The 25,083-nt window shown below is 33.1% G+C and overlaps 1 protein-coding gene across 5 annotated transcripts; it reads left to right on the top strand.

Moving 5' to 3' along the window:
• The first annotated feature begins 1,488 nt into the window (after positions 1–1,488).
• LOC107764705 (bifunctional protein FolD 2-like) lies at positions 1,489–10,246 on the top strand. Of its 5 annotated transcripts, none has more exons than XM_075247872.1 (7): positions 1,489–1,627; positions 4,494–4,527; positions 7,704–7,858; positions 8,095–8,278; positions 9,066–9,223; positions 9,376–9,588; positions 9,801–10,246. In XM_075247872.1, exons 3-7 carry the CDS (start codon positions 7,745–7,747, stop codon positions 10,029–10,031), a joined length of 900 nt encoding a protein of 299 aa, XP_075103973.1. In that variant the 5' UTR covers positions 1,489–1,627; positions 4,494–4,527; positions 7,704–7,744; the 3' UTR covers positions 10,032–10,246. The 5 variants fall into 5 exon arrangements, with proteins under 5 accessions (XP_075103973.1, XP_075103975.1, XP_075103974.1 ...); XM_075247874.1 differs by having other exon boundaries at positions 7,701–7,858; XM_075247873.1 differs by having other exon boundaries at positions 1,594–1,734.
• Positions 10,247–25,083: the final 14,837 nt, after the last annotated feature.

The following is a 25,083-nucleotide window of genomic DNA, read 5'->3' as shown; positions in this document are numbered from 1 at the left end:
TAATTGAAGATATGCCACCCCCACAAAAGAGGCAGGAGCTTAAATATTTGTTGCAATTTGCGATACATACAAATCTGATCCAGTAAGATCTGGTTTTCTACCCTCCGGGTTGCCCAGTTGGTTTGGAGGGCGGTTATTCGGTCATCCATCGTCATCCTGATGGATGACCTAGGATCGATTCCCCCCTCAATGGCTTGGATGACCTGGGATCGATTCCCCCCTCAATGTCTTCTGGGTTGAGCCTGTCTCACAGGGCTTGCATAGTGCGGTTTACATCCCCTGTGTACTTTGCAGGCTATTACATATGGGAGGTTTACCTTCACCCGAAAGGCAGAGGCTGTGACAAAAGTTGTAGCGGAGACTATGGCAGAGGTTGTAGCGGCTGTGAGTTTCCTCTCTTACCAAAAAAATCTGATTTTCTATAAGAAAACCAAACATCATGATTTATATGATTTCCAAATCAGCATTTGCATTATATTATATGACAGTTCATCCATTTATGCAATCTCTTTGGTTTATGGAATCATTTTAAAATTAAGAAAAATGAAGGAGCGGACATGAATCTAAAAGGATTTGTTTCCCTCATTGGTTTACAAATCCAGGAGACAGAAGGCAACTTGATAGATTTTGCATAATCCTGTGTAAGTTATATGAACAAAACTGATATACATTTTAAGTACCAAATACCAAAGCTGGATTTGGATTGTTCCTGTTGCATTATTGGATTCTCAATCAGAAACGGATTCACAATTTAAATTTAATGAAATTTGGCTTTTAAAATTTTTAGTCTTAAACTCGTTGTACTACTAAAATTATGGGTTCAATCCAATACTTATTGAGATTTAATAAAATTTTTATATATAAATTCATATTCTGTATCGAAAGTTACGCGTTCAGTTGAACTCGTAATCGAATGGCTACCTTCGTCCACAACCAATTCTGAATCTCTAATGTTTAATTTAACTAAGGGAAATGGCTTTTAGCCGAGGTTGGGTTTGACATGACGGAAGTTATTAATTTTTTATTTTACGAAAAGTCCTTTTTTGTACGGAAATTATTTTCATAAAAATTAGAAAAATAATTTTCTTCACTTATTGGCAGATTCTTTACACATTTATCTTTGAACATATTATTAATCTCGACTATTCAAAAGTTTCATTTAAATGCTCCCTAATTTACTAATATTATTAATATTTTTTATATGTATTTTTCACTCAAAAATATTTTCCAGGAATACACATTTTTCATGGAAAACGACTTTCACATACTAAGCACACAATAAATTAAATTTATACTTTATATTAATTACTAACTCATCAAAAGCAATTTAACTTAAAATACTTCGTAAATTATTAGGTTTCTTGGCAACAGTTGCGATCGATAAATTGAATTAAGTGAAAGAAATCAAACAAAACATATTCATATTTTTGATAATTCTCAAATTTTTATTTTTTTCACATTGGGTACCAAAAATATCTTTTATCCACTAGAAACAGTATTTTCACACTTCTACAGTTCTCACTTCGGTCCTCTTCGACTCACCTACCCCAGTTGTTAGCTCCATATTGTCTCTTCCTGCAAATGAAAGATTTCGGGCAATTTGATATTTGCAGTGCTCCTATATTAGGTAAAATTACTGTTGATTTGTGTTTTTCAGGGAAAGACTATTTACGTAATTTTGCACTCCACTGCTACCGCTTTATTTTGCTCTGCCCTACGTTTCGCTTTATTTCGGTGCGTTTTTTTTTCGATCTACTCCATTTTCTCAGCTACTTCGTCCACAGGTGTATTGAATTTGTTATGTCAGCTTATTTGGCAAATTTTTGGGTTCTTTGTTTGTTTGATTTCATTTTCCTTGTTGCCTGTGTATAGGGTTGCAAAAGATTTGACGAATATATAGTTCAATAAAAACTAACATATTTTACATGCTAAACTATAAGTTTTAACAGATTAGACCAATGTACTCTCTTCATCTTCTAAAGTTTATTTTGTTAAAGCTAAGTTGAAGTCAAGTGAGGCATAAAATTTGTACACATTTTAGTAGAATTTAACAGATAGCATTCAAGATTATTCATATTCTTTCTTCTTTAAGGTTCAGCTTTATTTGACTGCTCAATTTTGTCACTATAAATTAAAAGGCATAGTTGATCAATAAATCAAAAAGTAAATATGTTTTATTTTGAAAATAAAATTAAATACAAAATGTGTAAGTCTAAAATTAATCAAATTGAGACCTGATAAAGGGATACGCTATAGCATCACAGTAGATATATTGACCGTGTAAAAACATTTCGTATAGTTTAACTGGTTGTAGCATATTCATTTAGTTATTTTCAAAGTTATTTTGATGATAAGCTGAGTGAAAGATTAGTTATTTCTTGGCTATTAGTACTATTTATTATTTCAACTTGGGAACAACAAGTTGAAAGGAAGAACCTTTGGGACAAAAAAGATTTTATTATCCAAGTTTCATGGTATTTCTGTAACTTGAGCAATTCTCGCAGTACAATCTATCATAGCATATACTTCTATAACGTAGTAGATCTGTAGATCATGTAGGTGAACCACGATTATAGTGGTTTTGTTAACTGTTTAACTTCCTAAGAGTGAGACACCTTAGCAAATTAGGCTGGGCATTCTGTTTAGTATTCGAAGATTGATGAAGGCTGCGATCCATTAGTAAATTTGTCAATGATACCTTGGGACAAAATACAAATTACAGAGAGCGATAGAAAGTTTTAAGGAGATGTATGAACGACAAGTGGCATCAGCCATCAGGTAATATGGTGGTAGTAACTTACAACAACAAACAACAACAACCCAGTATAATTCTACTAGTGGAGTCTGGGGAGGGTAGTGTGTACGCAGACCTTACCCCTACCCTGGGGTAGAGAGGCTGTTTCCAAATGACCCTCGGCATTCTTCCCTCCAAGAACTCCCCACCTTGCTCTTGGGGTGACTCGAACTCACAACCTCTTGGTTGGAAGTGGAGGGTGCTTACCATCAGAGCAACCCACCTTGTCTTAGAAAAGGAAAAACTAAGTTGTGCTCTTTCTCTTTTTTTTTTGGCTTGTAGAAGTAACCTAGGAGATATCAAAAAGGAAGCTTTTGGATCGTAAAATTCATACTTCGTAGACTGCAAGATTATGTGTATGCACGAGCATGAAGTCGTCTAACATGATTTTCAGAGAAAATGAACCATCCGAATCCAATCAATGGGCTATGATGTCAATTGTCATGTCTAATATTCAATTGTTATTTCTATTGATGAGGACTTAATCTTTTACGTTTTTTTACTTAGAGCCACTTTCATCAACATTTAGTACTTAGTGTCTTATGTTGTTCAAAAATTGATACGTGTATATAATAATGCGAGAGTTTCTTTGTTGAAAGTTGACACATAAAATTCAAGGTTTCTATGTCTTTATCATCCTTTTTATCTTTTTCCCAAGCCATCTCACTTCAGATTACAAAATTTGTGCAGTGATTGAAAATGGATTGTGTAAGAATCTCTGTTTAAGGAGATCTCCTGAAATATCAAATTTTGCAATGATTGAAGTTAAAAATACGATTCTAACAGTGGTATCTCAGCTTGAGAAGTCTACAGAGTGTGTCTATATTCAACTCTGTCAAAGAAACCTGACTGTAGTAAAGTTTCTTCTCTATGATCACAGTGTGATGCCAGGTCATGTTAATTCTTACGTCAAGAACCAATTTTTAATTTAACTCCGCATATGTTTGAGTTATACAGCTGATCTCAAGCCCGGAAAAAGGAGCATTCGTTGTCTTCTCAATATTTTACTAATAATGAATTTGTTCTTCTCTGTTATAATAAACTTGTAATGCTAAATAATTTTTTATAGCTAGCTAGATAGAGATAAAGAGATAGATAGATAGATAGATAGATAGAGGGAGGGAGGGAGATGTTCTGCCTATTGGATCTCCTTAAAGTCGGATACCTTGTAATTGTGGATAATAAAGTCGAAGCTCTGGATGGACTATGTTTGGAGATAAAGTCCTGATAAATTTGTTGAGTTGTCTTTTTATGTGATTGTCTGTCTTCTTGCACTCTTTGTTATCATATTCAGCTTTGAGAAAAAAAGAGAAGTTGTACAGTTGTTAGTAAGTGTTTTGATTTTATTATTTTTGTACTGTGATAAATCTTTTAGCTACTAACTTTTTGGAGTATAAGTTGGTATCAAGAATTATGAAAACCTTTTTGTTCTTGATTAGAAGTGAGACCGTTATTCCTGATTTGTCAAACTATCAACATCTGTGTTACTTGGTGGAGCTGGAGTTGCAACCTGTTTTCAAGAAAGTTTACCTTTCAAGCTGCATGTTAATGAATATATTTTTATGATTTGTAAAAATATCATATCTGTGTTACTTGATAAACCAGGAGTTGCAAATTTATTTTCGAGAGAGTTTACCTTTCAAGCTGCTCATTAATGAATACCATGGTTACATGTATAATTCATTCTTACAAAATGCAGGTCCTTGCAGAAAAACCAATATCTGAAGCTAAAGGTGAATCTGCATCTTCTCTTCTTGATTCGTGTAAATGTTATTGTTGTTGTTCATCAAATTTCAAAGTAACCGATTTAAACTGTTGAAGATTGTCTTCCCATTAAATCTACTATGTAGATGTTGTACACTATATTGGTGGTCTACCCCTGCAAAATGGTCTTGGCTACTGAAATTGTGTTGCTAAAACTGCTAAACCCTGCATTTCTTCTATCTCAATTTATTTTATTTTTCTAAAAGATCAAGGGTCTACAAGTTCTGAATGCTAACATCTTTTCTGTTTCTATGTGAACCTATATAAAGATCTCCAAGTTTGCCCTGCAAATGCAGGATGCTTTGTCTTGGTAGCATTGATCCTCTCTTTTCTCTTAGCTTCTCAGCAGCTCAGATACTATACCAAACCAGCAGTGGGTAATCACTCTATGTAGACATGGAGAATTAAAATACGCGCACTATGAGTTTTGAACATGTTTAAACTGACTGCTTATAGCGATTGTATAAAGTAGTGCTCCTTCCATTCTTCAAACTTAAAGCTGATGGAAAGCGTCCTCATGAATAACTTCAACTTCCCATGAGATAGAAAGTTTCTAAATTAGTAACTTCAAATTCCCATGAGATTTAAACAAATTGGTTTTCTGTCTTCTCCAGATTCATTTATCTTGTGTTTTTTTTTGTTCATCGCATTAAAGTGCTTTTTTCTATAAAGATCATCTCGACTTTAACTTCCGGTGATTAATTTCGTTTCAATAATTATTAGTTTCTTTTATTTGGGGTTAAATTTGGGCACCATGTAGAAATGGGAGGAAGCAGTGATATTTAATTTTTGGCACCATGTAGAAATGGGAGGAAGCAGTGATATTTAATTTTTGGCACCATGTAGAAATGGAAGGAAGCAGTGATATCTAAGAGAATACTCTTACCTGGAAATAGTTATCTTTATGATTATCTTAGGGTACTCTCTAAGTTGGTTTACTTTAAATTGTTTTTCTTTCTGGTTGTGTTATTTTGCAAATCAAGCTATTTACCAGAGCTGCAATTTGATGAAATTTTATTAGGACTATTATGAGGGAGTAACTGTTGGCCCTTTTTGGGACTTCTTCAATGATAAATTTATTGGGGTTGTCACAAATATACTTTTACTTGATTATAAAGAATATATGTATCAAAGTAATACACTTAATCATCCATTTCATGGAATGTTTTTTCACTACAGTTGTTCTTGCACTTCAATTGTGTTAAAAGCATTCTTAAGCTGTACTTCAACTTTTCATACTGGTTAACTCTGTCTACAAAGGTTTCCTACCAGTCCATGTTGTTCTACTGCATAAGCTGTTTATATGAGGTGCCTATTGATCTCGCTTTATCTAGACAATTCCAGTCATCCTCCCTACCCAACTTCTTTGATGGATTTCATGAATCTGCAAAGCAAAAGCTAAAAGTGATGAGAAGGAAAAGGCTCTGGTTTTTGCTCAATTTAGAAACAGAAAGAGAGAGGAAAGAAAATTTATTACTTTTTTTTGTTCGAATTGATACCTACAGTTTGTGTTTCTGTCATTGTTGTTGTCTGTTTGGTCTCACTTTATACATTAATATCTGCTTTATACGAGCATAACAGAAATATGTGCCATACACATTTTCACAATATTATTTGTCCAAAGTGTTGGGCCCGGGCTTGCACGGGCCAATCCCATCTAGTTTATCTAAAAGGGTGCAAATTTTCCAATTTTTCTTACAAATCTGACGACCCAATTTCTCTGCTACAATTTCAAGATTTTGTTTGCTGTAAGTATCAAATCTTTTACTGTTTCTTTGGTGGTTAAAGATCTCAAAATTTCCCCCCTATTTTTGTTAGATTAAATTGCATAGACGCCCCAAATCTGATTAAGTGACTGTTAATGGAGGAGTGAGTATCCTAATTGACTCTATTGTTGCTAACCAATTGAACTATTCCACTCTGTTGAGGTATATGTATTAAATGGTTTTGTGGAATTGACAATCTGCTACTGAATTAAATTGTATGTACTGAGATTTAGGATGAAATTGCATATGCTGTGCTGATTATTTGCTGCTGCCTGAAGGAAAACTGGATTTTTATTCGAAATTAAGTGGGTTTGATTGACTCTTATTTCTTGAATTATATGTTTGTTTGCGCAGCATTAAATAATGCGATTATAACAGTAGTTATTTACAAGTGTTGGAATGAAAAGAGAAGGAGAGCAACATAATGGATATAGAGGATCTAGTTAGTTGAGGCATAGTTGATGATTTACCGGTTGGAGGTGCTAAACTTAAGCATGTATATCCTTGAAAGCTGGCTAAACAATTGAGAAAAGCTTTGAGATATTTCCAGCTATCGATGCTAGAGGACGTCACTGTGAATTGGGGTTATCTCCAATTAGTTTATATGAAAAATTCAAATAGGGAGGCTACAAAAGTTTTTTCCTCCCAATTGAGGACCTTTAAGTTTACTTTAAAAACCTCGTTGGCTTTTGTAGCAGAACCAACTACCAGCATTGTTATCTGAACACTTTACTACTTGACTTGAGTTTTCTAATTCAACCTACAGTTATAGAGCACTGTGGTGCAAGGTTTTGCTTTTCTTAAAATTGTGCCTGTCATATTAAGTTGTGCTTATCTGCACCTTGCATCTCTACGAAGTACCGCTTTACTGAGGTAATGAAAGTTTCAATGTTAAATTTGCCTGAACAAGATTATATTCATGTCCAAATCAAAACCGAACCTAATCATCTTTAATTAGGCTTCAAAATTGAAAAAAGGCCTGTTATTCAATCATTAAGTTTGCAAACAAACACTCAATCAAATCTATTAGTTTTTCCACTCCTTCGTAAGCACAATCTCTAAATGATTTTTTCTTCCTAATGGCCTATGGGAAAAGTAGTGCACTTGTTCCTCTCGAGTAGGGAAAGAATGTACTCATCAGTTCACAAATACACTTTAGTCCGACATATATTCGCCTTGTGAAAGCCACACTCTTGTTAGGCACCCGCTAATCACAATACACTTTAAAATATCACTATAGCTGAACTAAATCGATAGCTGCTTAATATGTTTTGGATTGGTACTGAGTTATGTAGTAGAATGTTGACTTTGAATATGCCTACTCTTACCCTAGTCCAACCTTTTGGTTTAACTTATCTTTTCTTGTATGAAACCAGCAGTCCTGAAATTATAGGGAAGTTATCTCTCGGTTGAAGAAACAATGACATCGCCATCAGATCACAAGGCTACCATCATTGATGGTAAAGCAATTGCTCAAACTATTCGTTCTGAGATTGCTTCTGAAGTCCGACTCCTTTCAGAAAAGTATGGCAAGGTTAGTTCCCTGACATGTGTATCTGCATGCTTAAGCGAATGCATGTATGGAAATTTTCCTATTAATCAGGTAATTACATCGTGGATATTATGAAGATAATTCAGAGTATGTGCATTCTTTAATGTGTATATGATGTATTTGAATTTTGAAGCTGGTGCAGCAATGTCCTTAATCAGAAATTGTATTTTTCATGGGTCATGCGGAATTCAAGTATCCAAGTTTTTTGTTATTTTCAGGTCCCTGGCTTGGCAGTAGTCATTGTAGGAAATAGGAAGGATTCTCAAAGTTATGTGAATATGAAGAGAAAATCTTGTGCTGAACTTGGCATTCAATCTTTTGACATAGATCTCCCAGAGGACGTAGCTGAAGATGAATTGATTAGCAAGGTCCACGAGCTGAATGCTAATCGTGATGTACATGGTTAGTCATTGGCGATAATAGGAAGTTATTTTTCTTGCCTCTTGCTGCTTTGCATTGTTATACTTCTGTTGTTTGGGTGAGGAAGTTTAGCCTTGTTTGTCTGTACTTGGTTTGGGCATACTGCAGATGTTATTTTCTCATCATGCTCCTACTTTATTTTTGTACAACCGGGTTATTTTTAGCCAACATTGTCCATACCTGTGTAGTTATTCAAAAAGAGAACTTTAAGGTCCTAGCTATTGCAGGCTCAATACAAAATATTTGATATAAAATTGCTCTGTCGGACAAACTCAATGGTGTTAATTGTTGGCAACATAGTGGCATCTACAGTAACCAGCCATTCTACATGCAACCTGTGTATTGCTTTATGTCGTTGGTACTGCATAATTCAGTTAGTATAATTAAGTCTATTTGAAACTGAAAATCCTCGGATTAGAGCACCTATCTAATATCTCATTCCTACAGTTTGGTCAAAGCTTCAACTTCCATCTTTAAAAAAGTTTTAACTTCAACTTGGTCAAAGCTTTATTTACACCACCTCTTTCCATGACTTTTAAAATTTGGTTTTACCTTGCTGGTGGAGTTTTTGCAAGTTTTGCCTGACTGCTTCTTAGATTTCTTCTCTTTTCTTTCACTTTTTCCTCGAGTAAGCATTTCTAATTTTCTAGTTCTGGTTTATTAGTAATGTTGTGCAAGTATATTGTTGAGAAGAAAATGTGTTGGTTAGAATATCAAATGACGCATAACAAAGACAAGTGTAGTTAAGGCACTCTGTGCATTGCGACAGGTATATTGGTACAGCTTCCGTTACCAAAACATGTTAATGAAGAGAGAGTTCTAGGTGAAATCAGTCTAGAAAAGGATGTAGATGGCTTTCATCCTCTGAATATTGGCAAGCTTGCAATGAAAGGCAGACAACCCTTGTTCCTCCCTTGCACGCCCAAGGTAGTGAAGTGATACACTTCATTGATTCTGAGAACAACTAATACTTCTGTTATTGAATAACAAAACATCCAGATCTCTAATTCTCCTGCCTTAATTAAGAATTTATGTTCAAATCTTTACTATCTAGCTTCTAAAAGCACTCCTATCAACAGGGATGCATTGAGCTTTTACATCGAAGTGGGATTAGCATAAAGGGGAAGAATGCAGTTGTGGTTGGTCGAAGTAACATTGTTGGATTACCAGTGTCTCCGCTGCTTCTGAAGGAAGATGCTACTGTTACTATAGTGCACTCACGCACCAAGGAACCAGAAAAAATCGTTCGTGAAGCAGACATTATTATTGCTGCCGCAGGACAGGCTATGATGGTAACAAGGAGCATTCATTTCTCCTTTCTTACCCTCCTTTTTGTACTCATTTTGCTTCTATTAATTAATTTTTTGTTTACTATACCCTTGCAATAGAGCTTTCTTGATGAAATATAACCCTGCTAATGGCAGTAAGAAAACCATTCCGCAAGTGCTAATTTTTAGTTCATAGATGACTGGCCTCTGAACCAAGTTGCTGTCTTATTTTTCAGATCAAAGGCAGCTGGATCAAACCTGGCGCTGCAGTAATTGACGTAGGGACAAATGCTGTAGATGATCCTACTAGGAAATCAGGTTATAGGCTTGTTGGAGACGTCGATTTTCAGGAAGCATGTAAGGTAGCTGGATGGATAACTCCAGTTCCGGGGGGTGTTGGACCAATGACTGTTGCAATGCTTCTCAAGAATACCTTAGATGGAGCTAAACGAGTTATCGAGAAGTAAACACTTTCTTTAGCTCTTTACACCTACAATAAGATGTCAAGGCTGCTAAGCTGCTGATCTTTTCCTAAATTTAAAGAAAACCATACATTTAGAGGTATCGCTTTCAATTGAGAAATAGCAATGAGACTGTTCCTGTGATGTGGAATTCATGTTGGGAAGGTTATTTGGCGTCAAAGAGCTTCACGAAATCTAAAGTTTTCACTTGAACTGGTGAAGTTAAGACACTTTCTTGCTAGGCTAGCCTAAGGTCTTAGCAGTTCTTTTTGCAATGTCACTTTGAAAATGCACTATACATCTAACAAAAAAGGATCATTCTTCTAGAAAAAATAGCCGCCGTAAAAATAATAGTCGAAAAAATGTATAAAATTTGTATATTTTTTGTATATATATACATTTTGTATGTTATATATAAAAATTATACAAGTTTTATACATTTTTTCGGCTACCAAATATAAATAATTTATGGCGCGGGCTATTACCAACTTCAAAACCAATATGTTTTTATAGTAATTCTTTTTTCTTTCGTTATTCTTACCCACAAACTTATCGAATAGGAACTCCTAATAATACAATTGTCCTCTGGAACAAAACAATCCTAATGGCAGATATTTAGTCTACTGCTATTTCTTTTCTCGATAAAGCTTCATCACCACTTGCTTAGCCTAATAAGGCATTGGTCAAATATATATATTGGGAATGTACTTTACGTTTCATTAGAGCCTATAAAGCTATTCTTGTTTTATTTTAGGATTTTGATCTCTCTCTCTATATATATTTATAAAATTTCCTTATTTATTAGTATTACATTTTAACTATTCGTAGGATGATTTTTTATTTTCCAATTATTGAAGAGAAACTTTGGAGCAATGGTAATTAATTTAGTCGTCGTGTGAACTATAGGTTAGGGGTTCGAGTTGTAGAATCAACCACTAATACTTATGTCAGGATAAACTACCTATATTACAATCCATTCAGTTGTAACCCTTTCCCGAATCCTACGTTAACGCTAGAATTTCGTTCATCGAGCTGCCCTTCTCCTATTTTTTCAATTATTAGGTTTGTATCATGTAATTCACAAGAAAATGGGAGCTAACATTGGGGATGTGGGGTACAATAATTGTCATTAGGTAGCTGAAGTGGTAAGAGAACCTTAACAATTACGTAAGGTGAACAGTTGAATAATGAACAAAAGACTATGTATACTACTTCCCTTTATAACCCAAAAAAGAAATAGAAGCGTAGAAAACCAACAAGAGTTTCCTCTGTTTAAAGATAAGGACTGTTTGAAGTATTGATATCGATATCGACATTCTCCGATAAATCTAGTCTATACTTTGCTACGGGAGTAAATTAACCACGTACATGCACAATATAATTAAAACAAAAAGAAACACTCTAATCAATGTATAGATTTAACTTTAATTTGTGGATTTACATACTTTCATTATTCACTAGAAACAAATCTATATATTTTCAAGAGGGAAAAAAATACATAATCTAACGACTGCAAGTAATAATCAGAAGTCATAATCATTTACAATAATTCAAGTCCGTTTGAGGTAGGCAGTAGATACGAAGCCAATAATTGTTGTTATTTTCTGCCAAACATGCTTCCCATTACTCCTTTCGTTTCAATTTAGACGAGTTAGTTTGACTCGACACGAAGTTTAAGAAAAAAGTAGAAGACTTTTGAAACTCATGGTCTAAAAAGATTAAGGGGTAAAAGTTTTGTGGGGCCATGACATTTGTGTGGTGATAAAAGCTTTTCATTAAGGGTAAAATGAAGAGTTTAAAGTTAAATTATTTCCAAATTTAGAAATGTACCATTTATTTTGGAACATACTAAAAAGAAAAGTACCTCGTCTAATTTGAAACGGAGAGAGTACTTTAATATGTCGATCATTACTGGTGAAATTTAGAAACCTGCTACTGTAATTATCAAAAAGTGACTGTAGTTGTATTTAATTTTCTTATCTTATATACTATCTCGTATCGAATTGCCAACAACATTCTTTTCTATATAATATAATTTCAAAAGGCTGAAACCTTTTTAGAACAAATACAGGAGTATGTTTTTCTTTTTATTAAAAACCACTTCCATATTGTAAACTATTCAACAAACTCCTCACAAGAACAAAATTTTGTCCCCAGCCAAAGATTAACGTAACAACCTATACTGCTAGATTAAGTATTTATCAACTAGTACTTAATTTAAGTTATAGAACGATCAATATATAGCTTATCGATTATTATTAAAATAAATAAAATAAAAATGAAATATCCGAGGGGGTATAAGCGTGTCTAGATCTTATAATGTATTTGGGGGGCACCCTTCTTCCTTTGCGTATATAAGAAGCATGCAGCTTTCTTTTTGACAATTCTTATTCTAAAAGTGTTTTACGTAAGTTAATTAGGTACTGTATATTGGGAAAATAAAAGAGAAAGAAAGAGACTTAACTTATGGATTGAAAGAAAGTGAAGATTTCTCTTGTTTTCAGCCAATTATTAATCCAAAGCCAAGTACACCTCATCTTTATGAGCTCATAATGTAAATTTTTTTAAAAAAAGTTGAAGAAAGCTACCTAAGGGCTAAGCAAGAAAAATCATCTTAATCTTGAATATGAATATGTCGAAGTCATGATCCTTTTATAGAATAAGATGGTGATCACAATAACACACCAAAAGAAGGAATACAACCTCTAGATAAAAAGAGGAGAAATACCACCTGATAAAAGAGAAAAGAAAAACGACCTGTAGATAAGAAAGCTCTATCATTTCTTTTGGTCCCAACTTTGAACTGCACAATTAATTTTAACCATGTAGTACACGGAAGTATCGGAACCTATTAGCCCGACTAATCTAGATTAATACCATGTGAGACTATTAAGGGGTAAATGCTCCTTACAAGAAATTCTCCATTCAAAGGCTCGAATCCGAAACCTCTTATTAAAAGCGGAGGGATCTCGTTCGTCCTGCTATATCCCTTGGCAGACGCGGAGCTAGAATTTTTATTTTTTTGAGTTCTGAATTTTGAAACGATGACTTCAAGTGTTAATGACTGAACTCTAAATTTAATATTTAATTTGTACATATTTAATAAATTTCTAAACATAAATATACTATTTGAAAAAAATATATTAAATTTAGCCGAACCCGTAGCTAGGCTTATGCCTTCCCTTGCCCCCTGGTGGTAACTGTGTGCTGCATATATTCATAACTCATTTGAATAGTCACAGAACAAGAATTGTACTATTCTCATCTTGCATGGTGCACGTACGTGTGAAGAAAAAGCTTTGCAATAATTCTGGTACTTCCGTGAGACAACTATTATTGTGATTTGACACTGTGAGCTTTGAATACCTTTTTTAATTGTTGTCAACTTTAAGCTATGCAATTTTTTCGCTCTTTAAAAATACTACTCATAATTTCCAACAAAAAAAAGAAAGTTGAGGTCTCTAGCTTGATGTCTGCATCATGCTGAAGAAAAAGAAGAAAAAAGAAATCGAGAAAGCTAGAATTATGAAAAGTTTATATGTCCATTTGAACAAAATAGATATGACACATGCTTCATATATAGAAGTGGCATATATATATCTGGAGGGGAGAAGGAAAATGAAATGAAAAAGATACCATTATTAGCTAAATTCATTTTTATCTGTATTTAAATTATATACGCAGATATAATGTAATATATAGCAGGTTGGTGTGTTTGGTTACCACCCCCCTTATAACAAATCAATGTGTCAATAGAAGTCATAATCATATATTATTGCTAGTATTTGTACGTTTCTAATCACATTTTCTTTCTATTAATAGTTCAATGAAATCGAAGTTATGGTATTCACTATTTATGGATGTAGGGAACCGACGAACTGAAATCCAACATACTATTATCAGTTAATGATTCGACAAAGAATTGAATTAATTGGTATGATTGCCTTTTGACTGAAAAATAAAGAAAGTATCTAAAGTACTAGCTACTTTGTTGAAAAGGAATTAAGCACTACCTAAGCATGAAACAAATTAATGCCACAACAATTTAAGTGTTACTACTTACCATTTGTTCTTAATTTTATTAATCTGAGCAATTGTCCGATTGAACTATTTAAACTAACACTCCAAATATAAGCATGAAAAAAGGAAGGACAAATCACTACTAAAAAAAACGGGAAAAACCGACCGATTCGTGGCGGTCGGTAATCGTAACGTCGGTAGAGCTAACCGACCGATTTTAGTCGGTATTTTTCGACCGATTTCGGTCGGTCAATTAAATTCAAAAAAAATAAATTACCGAAAATACCGACCGAAGTTGGTCGGTATTTTAATTATGTAATTAAAAAATACACCATCTAGAAATCAAACCGGGGTCTGTACTGTAGCAGGATACTATTCAACCACTAGACCATTGATGCATTTTGTTTTAAGACTGTCTTTTATTTTATTTATACTCTTTAATTATATTTTCGCACGAAAATAATCGACTGATGTCGGTCGGTTTTATTAAAAAATAAAATTATAGACCGAATTCGGTCGGCTTTTTAAAATATATTATTTTTTAATTTTTTTTTACGAAACCGACCAACTTTGATCGATTTTCTTTGGCGCAAAAATGCGAAAAACTATGTTGGTCGGTTTTTCATTTACAATAAATTAAAATTAATATTAATAAAACGACCGAAATCGGTCGGTTAATATAAATAAAGTATTGATTACCTCTTCATCAAGAGTGAGCTCGATATCGGTCGATTTTTGCGGAATTTCTAGTATTAATAGAAAATGAGTTCCACTTGAGCTTCATCTCAACTTTAACATTTGTTGAATTGATCCATTCGCCACAAAAGTTTGTCCAAACTAATCAATTAGATAAACACCACCTAAAAAAAGGTACAGAAAATGAAAGATGAACAGTTGTAAAGATAAACGAGAGAGACGGAAGAAGAAGAAGACATCTAGCTGTCACTATTTTGGTGCAACTCTCAAAAAGTATATTCACTCGACACTTTTCAAAATTAAAGATTCCTATGCTTTCGGCAGAACCCAATAATTTTAGTTTAAATCTTGTATTTGTCTTAAAAAATTTATTAAATATATGCAAAATATTTATTTAGAACACAATTACTTAAACAGACTACGATTCTGAACACCCTAAACATCAAATTTTGGCTTCGACTCTGCTCATGTAGGTAATAATTTCCCACATTCTGAGATTCCTATGGGCCTAGTTTTAATTAATTAACAAAAAAAAATTTAACTTTTTAAAAATTTCAAATATTGAAACTCTATATATGATCTTTTCCTTAATGTAATTAAAAACTCAATTAGACTCTCTTGGGCAATCAAAGAGTTCTCCTTGCATGATTAAGCATATAGTACAAACTCATTGGTTCAAAAGATCACATCATTATGCTTTTCCAAAAAAGAAAAGTTTAAAAAGTGAAGTGCATTAAGAATTCTTTTTTCGTAAATAGACGGTTATTTATGCTTACCAAAAATAAAATGAACAAAAAGTTTGTAAAGAAGATCCATCTATTGGTACGTTAACTTTGACCGGAAAAAAGTTGTTGAAGATTTTATTTTGAACCTTTCGGTACGTAAGGAAATAACAAGAAGAAAAGGAGAGCTCAAGGAACGGACACTAAGCATTTTCTTGTCGATTTATTATAATATACTATTATTCAGAATTTATGTTCAATAAATAGTGGAAGATAATAATCAATAAATGATAATGCAACTTTATTTGTGTAGATTTTTATATAGAATTTCGTCTTCTTACGACTTTATACGAACTTTTTCTTTTACTAGTTTTACGAACGTGCGTTACATGTTATAAATGACACGTAAATATTAAGATGGTTAACGTTTTTCGTTGGGCGATCGTGCTTTTATAAGTCTAACTTAACCAAAGCGAATAATAATAATAATAATAATAATAATAATAATAATAATAATAATAATAATAATAATAATAATAATAATAATAATAATAATTTCATAAAAATATTCAATCAGTTAATTATATAATATAACATTTCACGTTGGCATATTGTAGTGTATTTTCTGTGACATATTTCCTTACACAATATAATATATTTTGCACTCCAGGCAACCAAGATCATCCTTCACTCCATTGAGGCAATGAAAAAAAAAAGGGGAACACAATCCACTTTAATTTTATCAAAAAGTTTTCAACTTGATTGAATCACCTCCAAAAATATTTCTTTTTTCTATTGTACTTTAACATATATGGTTGTCTCAATTATTTGAAAATTTATGTCGAATTTAAAGTACGTCATATATAATTCAAGTAAAATTATTACTGTTTTATTACCGTATAATAAAGCAGTAAAAATTTAATCACATATATGCTCTAATAACATTTATAATCACCTACCTTTTGTTATTTTAGTATCGCGGTACTATGATAAATCAAGTCCATGATTAAAGATTTTAAGTATCATATACTCCTTGATTATTGAGCAAATTGCAAAGGATTTGGTTTTTGTGCATTTTCTCACTCAAAATGATCACCTGTCTCCTCAAATATAAAAACAATTATAGTCATAGCCATGCATAAAAAATAATGGCATGTAGTACCTATTAAGATAAAAAAAAATTAACATATAGTTTTTTCACAATTGTTTGAACATATGTAAGGTTAATAAAATACACGGTAATCATATGAATCACTATAAGCCATATCTTTTCCTATAGCAGTGCCGAGAAGATTTTTATCTATTCTTTGAATAATAGTTGGAAATAAATACCCAATAGCCACATGAATCAGTATCGCCATCTTTTTCCTCGAAGTATAATAATTTAGCAAATATTAGCCTATATTATTTCCTTAAAAAATTCTTTTCCCATACCTAGCATATCCGGTATAATAGAGTCATCACAAAGAGAACCATTAAATGTCACCTGCCAATTAAAATATTTTTAAAAAAATTAAAAGATAAAAGAATAATAGTAATTGTATATACCACGAAGCAAAATAATTGCACAAAGTTCACACCTTTTTACTTGAAAATATTATCAAAAGCTATGAAGAAGTATTTCTTTTAGGATAATTTTGAAATTTATTCTACATCGTTTGTGTCAAAATAATGTTAATTTTTTTTTAGATAAATCTTCACTATTTAAATATATAATATCGAGAATAATCAAGAATAACGTGAACATGAAGAATACATACATTTAAAAGAATTCTATTACTCTAATGCTCTAAAAATAACACATGTATCCCTCAACAAACCAATACCTTAAACAATATAAATATTTATTATTTAGAATAAGGTAAATATAAAAAAGATAGATAGTTTGAAACAAAAATAGCTTAAATTCATAAACACAATATTTTCAATACGGTTCACAAAATAAAATCAATACCTTATATTATGCAAACATCCTATTTGTCTAAAAAGTTCAAGTTGATTTTCATATTCTATATGAACATCTTATATTAATGTATTTTTGGTTCTAATGTGCTAATATGTTGTTTTAATATATATATATATATATATATATATATATATATATATATATATATATATATATATATATATTGTGAAAATTGTATTTAACCAATCTTCATCATACATAATACATTGGTAATAATATTCTGCAGTATTTTACTTTTTATTTGAATATGAATTGAGTTTAAATCTTGAATTTGGAGACAATGCATGGCACAAGATCATATAATTGTGAAAATAAACCAATCAAAGGAAAAAATTCGATTTATACGAGACTTGGACGAACTTGTTTAGAGAAACCTAATCTAACATGCATTGGTTTGCTTTGAGAAATTTGTAAAGGAATCAATTAATCACACTGAAATAAAAATAAATAAATTAAAGAGCACAATACCATCCATATTATCGGAACCACTTTATTATTAAGTAAAAGAAAAATATTCATATTAATCCCTTAAAATTAAATTTTATATTAAAAAAATTATCATTTAATTGTTTTCTTATTATTTAAAATTTTAAATTAACTTAATTTTGACTATTAAATTTTTCTTTATTTGATTATGTAGTTACTCCTAATATTTACCAATATTAAGTACATCACAAAAGATATCTTACTTAATTTATTTTTAATATTATACGAACTAATATCAATTAAGGCTTTAAATGGTAGTAGAAAGATTTCTCTTCGTTTAAATTGTTATAAATATTTGCAGAGCCTAGTACTAAGGTTTCCTTTTATATTAGTTTTGTGAATATTTAAGATTCCTAAATCAATTAAAATTTTTAATCCCTTCTCCATTTATAACTTAACATCCCCACATTTCGGAATTGTGGCACCGGAGGAAAAGGAGAGAAATTCAAAAATAGCCAGATTTATAAGTGGTCATTCAAAAATAGCCACAATTTCAAAAGTTATCGAAATTTAGCCACTTTTCATGTAAAGATAAATTTGAACGAAAACACTGTTCAAAATCCGGAAAATACTCCAGCATAATATACTGGAGTTCCAGTATAATTGCTCCAGTCTCCAGTATATTATACTGGAGCCAGCAAAGTATACCGGTCCAACATAATATGCTGGAAGTTCATACACAAATGCACCGAACTCCAGTTTATTATGTTGGACCGGTCTCTATTGCAGTAAAATAGTGGCTATTATTCAATGACTTGGCAAACGCCGACTATTTTTGAATGACCAGTCCGTGCTATTTTAACAAGGAAAAGTTAAGTAAATCGACTCCTTGAGTTGTTTAACTCTTAAGAGGAATCTGTTGCATTTACGTTTTTGTACATTTTATTAAAGAGATAATTTAATTTTAAAGGTTATTTTTGTCGACTAACCTTGTATTCGTACTTTTATAATAATATAGATAGATAAATAAATATAGATAAAGAAATCAAAAGCCTTACAGTTTATTTATTGAGTTTGTTTTATAAAAAAATTAATTATTGAGTTTAACTAACAGTTTCTTGAAAAAGGGAGAGAATTATTGGGCTCTTTCTGAGTGAAGAATGATTGGTTTAAAGTTGCAATTAAAGAGTGTTTTATATGGATTTTATTAGTCTTATTGATTCATGTGACTTTGTACCCCATCAATAATTTAGATTAAACATCTATAAACCGCATTTTTTAATGATGATTTTCCTACTTTATTGACCAAGGAAACAGGGCAAAAAGAAATGGAAACTTGCAATTGTGTACTGCTCCACAAAGTTAGGTTAGAAATACACCAACAACAACAAACACGTGTCTTTTCACAAGTGAGGTCCAGGAAAGATAGCGTGTACGCAGACTTTATCCCTACCTATAAAAGGCAGGGAGACAAAGTTAGGTTAGAAATAATAGTCTAATTATACATACAATTTATTGAAGTAGTAGTAGGAGGTACGTAGAGTATGTTTGATAGAACAAGCGCAACGGAAGCAAACATACAAACTAGGCATCTGATCACGTCCAACTATGCCTTATAAAAAGGACTAAGCGGTCGTTGCAAATATAATCTGGTTTACAAGTCCGGAGTCGAATCCCACAGAGAACTAAGGCTTAGCTACAGTTGTTCAATATCGCTAAGAAACACAAGTCCAAACAATTTTCTAATTATAAAGATTATAATATTTATTTTTATCTAATCACTAACAAATACTAGAAAGCAGTAAAACTATCAATTAACAAGGATACCGATTGGAGACAAGATTAAGGAGGTCTAGAGTTATTATTTTCCCAATTGTCAGAATCCTTCCCGCTATGCCTTCTATAATTTCGCCTAAGTTTTCTCTACCGATCATGAGCGCTTTGAGTGTCGTAACTCTCTCCCGAGTAATTATCATAATTTACTAGACATATTCTCCCGAATTACGCTAGCTGGTATTAAGTACGGCTCAATCGGATCGCACCAAGGTTTCGTTATCCCTAATCCCATTTTTAAACCCTTCGTATTGATCCCTCATATACGTTAGGAGTGATGTTGTTCAATAACTACCTAAATATACACTCTCTCCTGAATAATACACACTAAATAGGCACAGTCGATTGAGAGCTCTTCAACCAACCACAATATAAACGTAGTTGAACAAATAGAGAAATCCAACGACTCAATTATATAAAACCATAACAAGAATTTATCCTACAAAAGGTTCTATCAGAACTCTAGATAACAAATTAGCTATTCATAATAGTATACAAAACTACAATACTAGAATTCATAACCAATAATGGAAATAGGAAGAAGGAAGTGAAAAATTCGTAGAAGAATTCCCCGCCTTGCTCCTAGTGTGTTCTTTCTCCTTAGGTCGAATCCCAGGTCTCATATCGGTTTAATCCCCTAAAAGTGGTATTTTTAGGTCTATTTATATGTGTAGGAAAAGACCTAAACGTGTATGCAAAGTCATAGTCAAACCAGAAGACGAAATAAGTCTTCAAAGCTCGAAATGTGCACACCGAGACCTGGTCTCGCGAGGCATAACGCTTGGTGGACCTCGCCTAAGGCCTGGTGTCGCCAAGTATACAACCTGCTTGAGCTCGCCTCTGCCTCGCCTCGCCAGCTCCTACACGAGCTAAAGGCCTGGCGTCGCCAGGTATAAAGCATATTATAGGCGTGGCTTCGCCAGCTTTCTCCTTTTCACTGTTCTCGAGTATGTTTTCAATGTTTAATTATCCCTGTTGCTCTACTTTCATCTCCAATTCACATACACATAAAATAGACTACAGTACGCACACATAAAGTGTAATTTATCAATAAAGCAAATAAAATGTAAGGCAAATAATGTACGAAACTATGGAATTATAGCTACACATCAATACCCCACACTTAAACGTTGCTCGTCCTCGAGTCAACCAACACTTTACACTATCTTTGAGCACTTAACATATTTAACACTTTTGAAGCACACTTACACCAATTACTATGGTTGATAGCAATAATTAAACTTTAGCATATGAAATCTCATACACTTCCCTTTTCTTATGCCATACTTCAAAACATTCACAACAACTACAACATGCTCGTACAAATCCTAGCCTCAAAAAACGACTCAAAAGTCACAATGCACTCATGGCTTGAATACCCAACATCCTAGAGAAGTCTAATAATGTTATCTATCCCTCAGAAATTATGTGCTCTCACAATAAGAACAAAAGAGTAAGTTGAATCCACATACTTAAATCAAATGCACACACTTAAATTAAATACTCAAATATACTTTAAGGACTCATATATATATCAAAGAAAATCTCTCACTCTCACAACAGAAGTCACATGCATGCAATTGGCACCATAGGCTTGCCCTTAATGTAAATCTCTACTAATGTAGGCTTACTCGATCTAAAATCAATTAGGACTTTTTCAAGATTGTAATGTGGGCTAAGGGATGGGTAGGATATATTTAGGAATAGTGGTTCACCCTCCTAAGCACTTTAACATATCACATAATAACTTTAAGCGCAAATTTCTCAATCCACTTCAATTTCACAAACAAAATCATCCCTAACAACATTCCCTCTTTCTTCAGGCACTACTTTAATTCATACCCATTATCAAGAACAAGATATCAATTTATTCATCTAATTTTTTTTCTTTTTTTTTTTGAAATTTTCACTAGTAGTGTATTCTTTTACCAAACAAGTGCACCTTTCTTCTTTTCATTGGTTCCATTCAAAAATCACCCCACTTAATCCTTACTTCTTCTAGCGCTCATTTCACAATTAAAGTACTTTAAGAGGTAAAATGATCAAAACAATGTCAATTAAGAACAAAAATTGTATAGGCTTGTAATGTGGGTGCCAAATAAAAGTTTATAGGTTCAAAAGGGTTAACTAGGGATAACTTTTATTTATGGTAAACAATAAGCTCAACAAGATCAAAGAAAGCCTAAAATCATTTGTCAAATCGAGCATCACCTAAAGTTTCTCTTCGACTCACATACCGGGCAAGTTCTAGACTCAATCACAAAAATATGGACTACACAATTTCTCACCACACATGGCACATAACTCACTAAGCACGGTTCCATTCCGATTCTCAAATAGTTGCAAGTATTCACGGAGCCATAAAATATTAAGCATTAAGCACAAAGTGAACATAAGTCAAGAAAATGAGACGTAGGCGTCACAAAACATGCTATCCAAATAACCAAGGCATAATAAGCAATTTTAGCTCATAGGGAAGATACTACACATGCCAAAGCCTAAATATACTACTATCAAACAAGTCAAGGGCGCCTAGGAATCTCATCTTTCTTTCTCTATTTATTTTCTAAATTCTAATCTACTCTAATAAAAAAAAACTACTACCCGGTTCAAACTACATCCCATGGAAAAGAACCGAGGCACAAAGAAAAACCACGGGGGATTATTACTACCTAAAGAAAACTAAAAGACATATTTTTGGATTTTTGTTTAGACTTTAATCCCTCAAGAAAATTGTCTAGGATATCCATCGTCGGGAAAAGTCCACTCTTTTTTTTCATTTCTCTAAAAAAAACATTATCTAATTAAACTAACACAACTAAAATAACGTAGAAAGTCACCCAGACAATCTCCTCACCCCACAATTAAAATTGTGCATTGTCTCCAATGCACACCATATTAATAAGAGGTTAAAAGAAACTCCCTAGTAGGCCAAAGGCCAAAGCACTAGCAGCTCGTGGGGTACTCAGACTTCTCCCAGGCTTGGTCCTTCGTGCGGGTACCTCACACTTAGTTCCAACTAGGGATGGCTAGTGGGCCGGTTAGGACCGGGACCGCAAGTCCACATGGGCGGTGGGCCTAAACGGTCCGAACCGAATAGGACCGGGACCGTGGGGTGGTGGGCCAGGTAGTGGGCCGGTCTCATAGGGGAGTCCCGCGAGACCGGGACCGTTTAGGACCGGGACTGGCTCAGAAGTGGGCCGCTTCAAGCGGTTCTAAACGGTCCTAAATGGGCCCAATGGATAATTTTTAATTTTTTTGACCGTTTGACCATTTAAAAACTAGCCATTTGGTCTGCCAAAATAGCCGTTGGCTATTTGCAAAATAGCCATTTAACCCCCCAAATTTTATTTTAACCCCAAACTTTTTATAATTACACTTTTTCCCTATTTTCAACTATAAATACCCCCTCATTCTTTTATTTTTCTCACAAAATCATCAATCTCTCTCAATCTCTCTCTAATATTCTTCTATAATTGCTTACTTAATTGTTACAATTTGTGCAAAATTGTGAAGTTGGTGAATTGAAGTCTTCAAGTCTTCAACGATAATTATTTTTCAACAAGTTGTTCGTCAATTCGGTAAACTCGTTCCAACTCTTAAGTTTTAATATTATAGTTTTGTTTGTTTTATTTACTTTGCTTGATTAGTTAAGATGGCTTATTCCCTTAAAAAATATTTAGTAAAAATAAGGAAAAATCCAAGAGTGGTGAATCTAGTGGCCAATCTGTTCCTCCTCCACTTCCCCCGGCTCCCCGGCCGAAACCTGTTACCCGTCCTACACCTGCTATTCTTGATAGCGATAATAGTTTATTACAATTTACCGAGAGTCAATTTTGCCATAATATTGCACCCGGTGAACAATTAAACTATGAATATATGAATGCTCTTTATGGTAATCCAACTATTGATGAAAATGATGATGAAGAAATAGATTTTGATGAAACGCAACCGGATGACGATACACCCACTAGTCCTGCTCCTGAAGTTAACCCAACTAATAATAATCCAAATGATCCCCCGTCTGACCCTCCTGTTACTGTCCCTACTTTTTCTAGACAACCTTCTAAACGGGTAGAAACATCTCTTGTTTGGCTATTTTTTACTCAACTAAGAGAAAAAAATAGGGCTAAGTATAAAACTTGTGGCAAAGAGTTAGTTTTTAAATATGTTGGAAGTCGGGGGGGGGGGGGGGCGGGGGGACGGGGAGTTTAACTAGACACATATTGCTACACCCTCAAGATAAAGCTAGATATTTTCGTATGAAAGCTTTGGCCGAGGGAACAAGTGCACCTAGTATGGCTGACCTTAGTACCGGGTCAAATCAATTTCAATCGGGAATTAACACTGTTACCGGTGGTATTTTATATTATGATCCAAAAAAAGATCGGGAAGAATTGGCAAAAATGGTTACTGTTATGTGCTTACCCTATAGCTTTCCTTCTAACCCTCACTTTGTGCATTATATTAGAAAAGTTTATAATCCTACTTATAAAGGTTTTCCTCGCACAACCGTAAAGAGTGATATTTATAAATATAAACATGAATATGAACAATATTTGCGCTATTTATTTACTCATATAAATTATCGTATTGCTATTAAAACTGATATTGGTAAAAGTGGTAATGACTGTGATTACCTTACTGTTACAAGTCATTAGATTGATGAGGATTGGATAATGCAAAAGCGCATTATTGCTTATAGAATAATTAATTCACGTCACACAGGGCAGTTTATTTCTAGAACGATTACGGATATTTGTAGATATTTTTGCATTAGTGATAAAATAATATCAGTTTCAATGGATAATGCTACTAGTAACACAAATGCTGTAGCCTTGCTTACCACTACACTAAGTCCTGCATTTAGTAATATTTTTCATGTTAGATGTATTTGTCATATTTACCATTTAATTGTGGGTGATGTTATGCGAATTTTAAATGTTGAAATTGAAAAGGTTAAAATGGCTCTTAATTGGCTTTTTTATTCAAACCGTAGAAGTAGACTTAGAGAATATTTTAAAAGATGCGGTGAATTTGGCCTAAGAGAAAGAAAGGTTCCAAAACCTAGTCCAACTAGATGGAATTACATGTATGAAAGTTTAGTTGTTGCATATGAATATAGAAACCCCATAAACTCAACGTTTAATACTCATGTAAGTGATGATGATGAGCAACTTACAAATGCAGATTGGGCTAATGTTAAAATACTTGTAGATTTTTTAGAAAAATTTTATATTGCTACAAATGAATTTTCTAGGCAATATTATCCTACTATTTCTAACTGTTTAGTTTATATTGCAGAACTTGCAAATTTGTTTGATCATTTTTTAGAGGGTGGGAAAATTTATCAACTTGCTATTGATTTCATGAGAAAAAAATTTTAAATTTTTTT

This window comes from Nicotiana tabacum, chromosome 24 (genome assembly GCF_000715075.1).
Source record: "Nicotiana tabacum cultivar K326 chromosome 24, ASM71507v2, whole genome shotgun sequence".
In the NCBI taxonomy this organism is placed as follows: domain Eukaryota; kingdom Viridiplantae; phylum Streptophyta; class Magnoliopsida; order Solanales; family Solanaceae; genus Nicotiana; species Nicotiana tabacum.
This window is presented reverse-complemented; position numbering and strand designations above follow the sequence as displayed.

What these genes read in the sequence shown, in the direction of transcription:
- LOC107764705 (XM_075247872.1), top strand. Translation starts at nt 7,745, where the DNA reads ATGACATCGCCATCAGATCACAAGGCTACCATCATTGATGGTAAAGCA. An exon ending in TCCTCCCTTGCACGCCCAAG is followed by an intron (nt 9,224 to 9,375) that starts GTAGTGAAGTGA and finishes TCCTATCAACAG; the next exon opens with GGATGCATTGAGCTTTTACA. An exon ending in CCGCAGGACAGGCTATGATG is followed by an intron (nt 9,589 to 9,800) that starts GTAACAAGGAGC and finishes CTTATTTTTCAG; the next exon opens with ATCAAAGGCAGCTGGATCAA.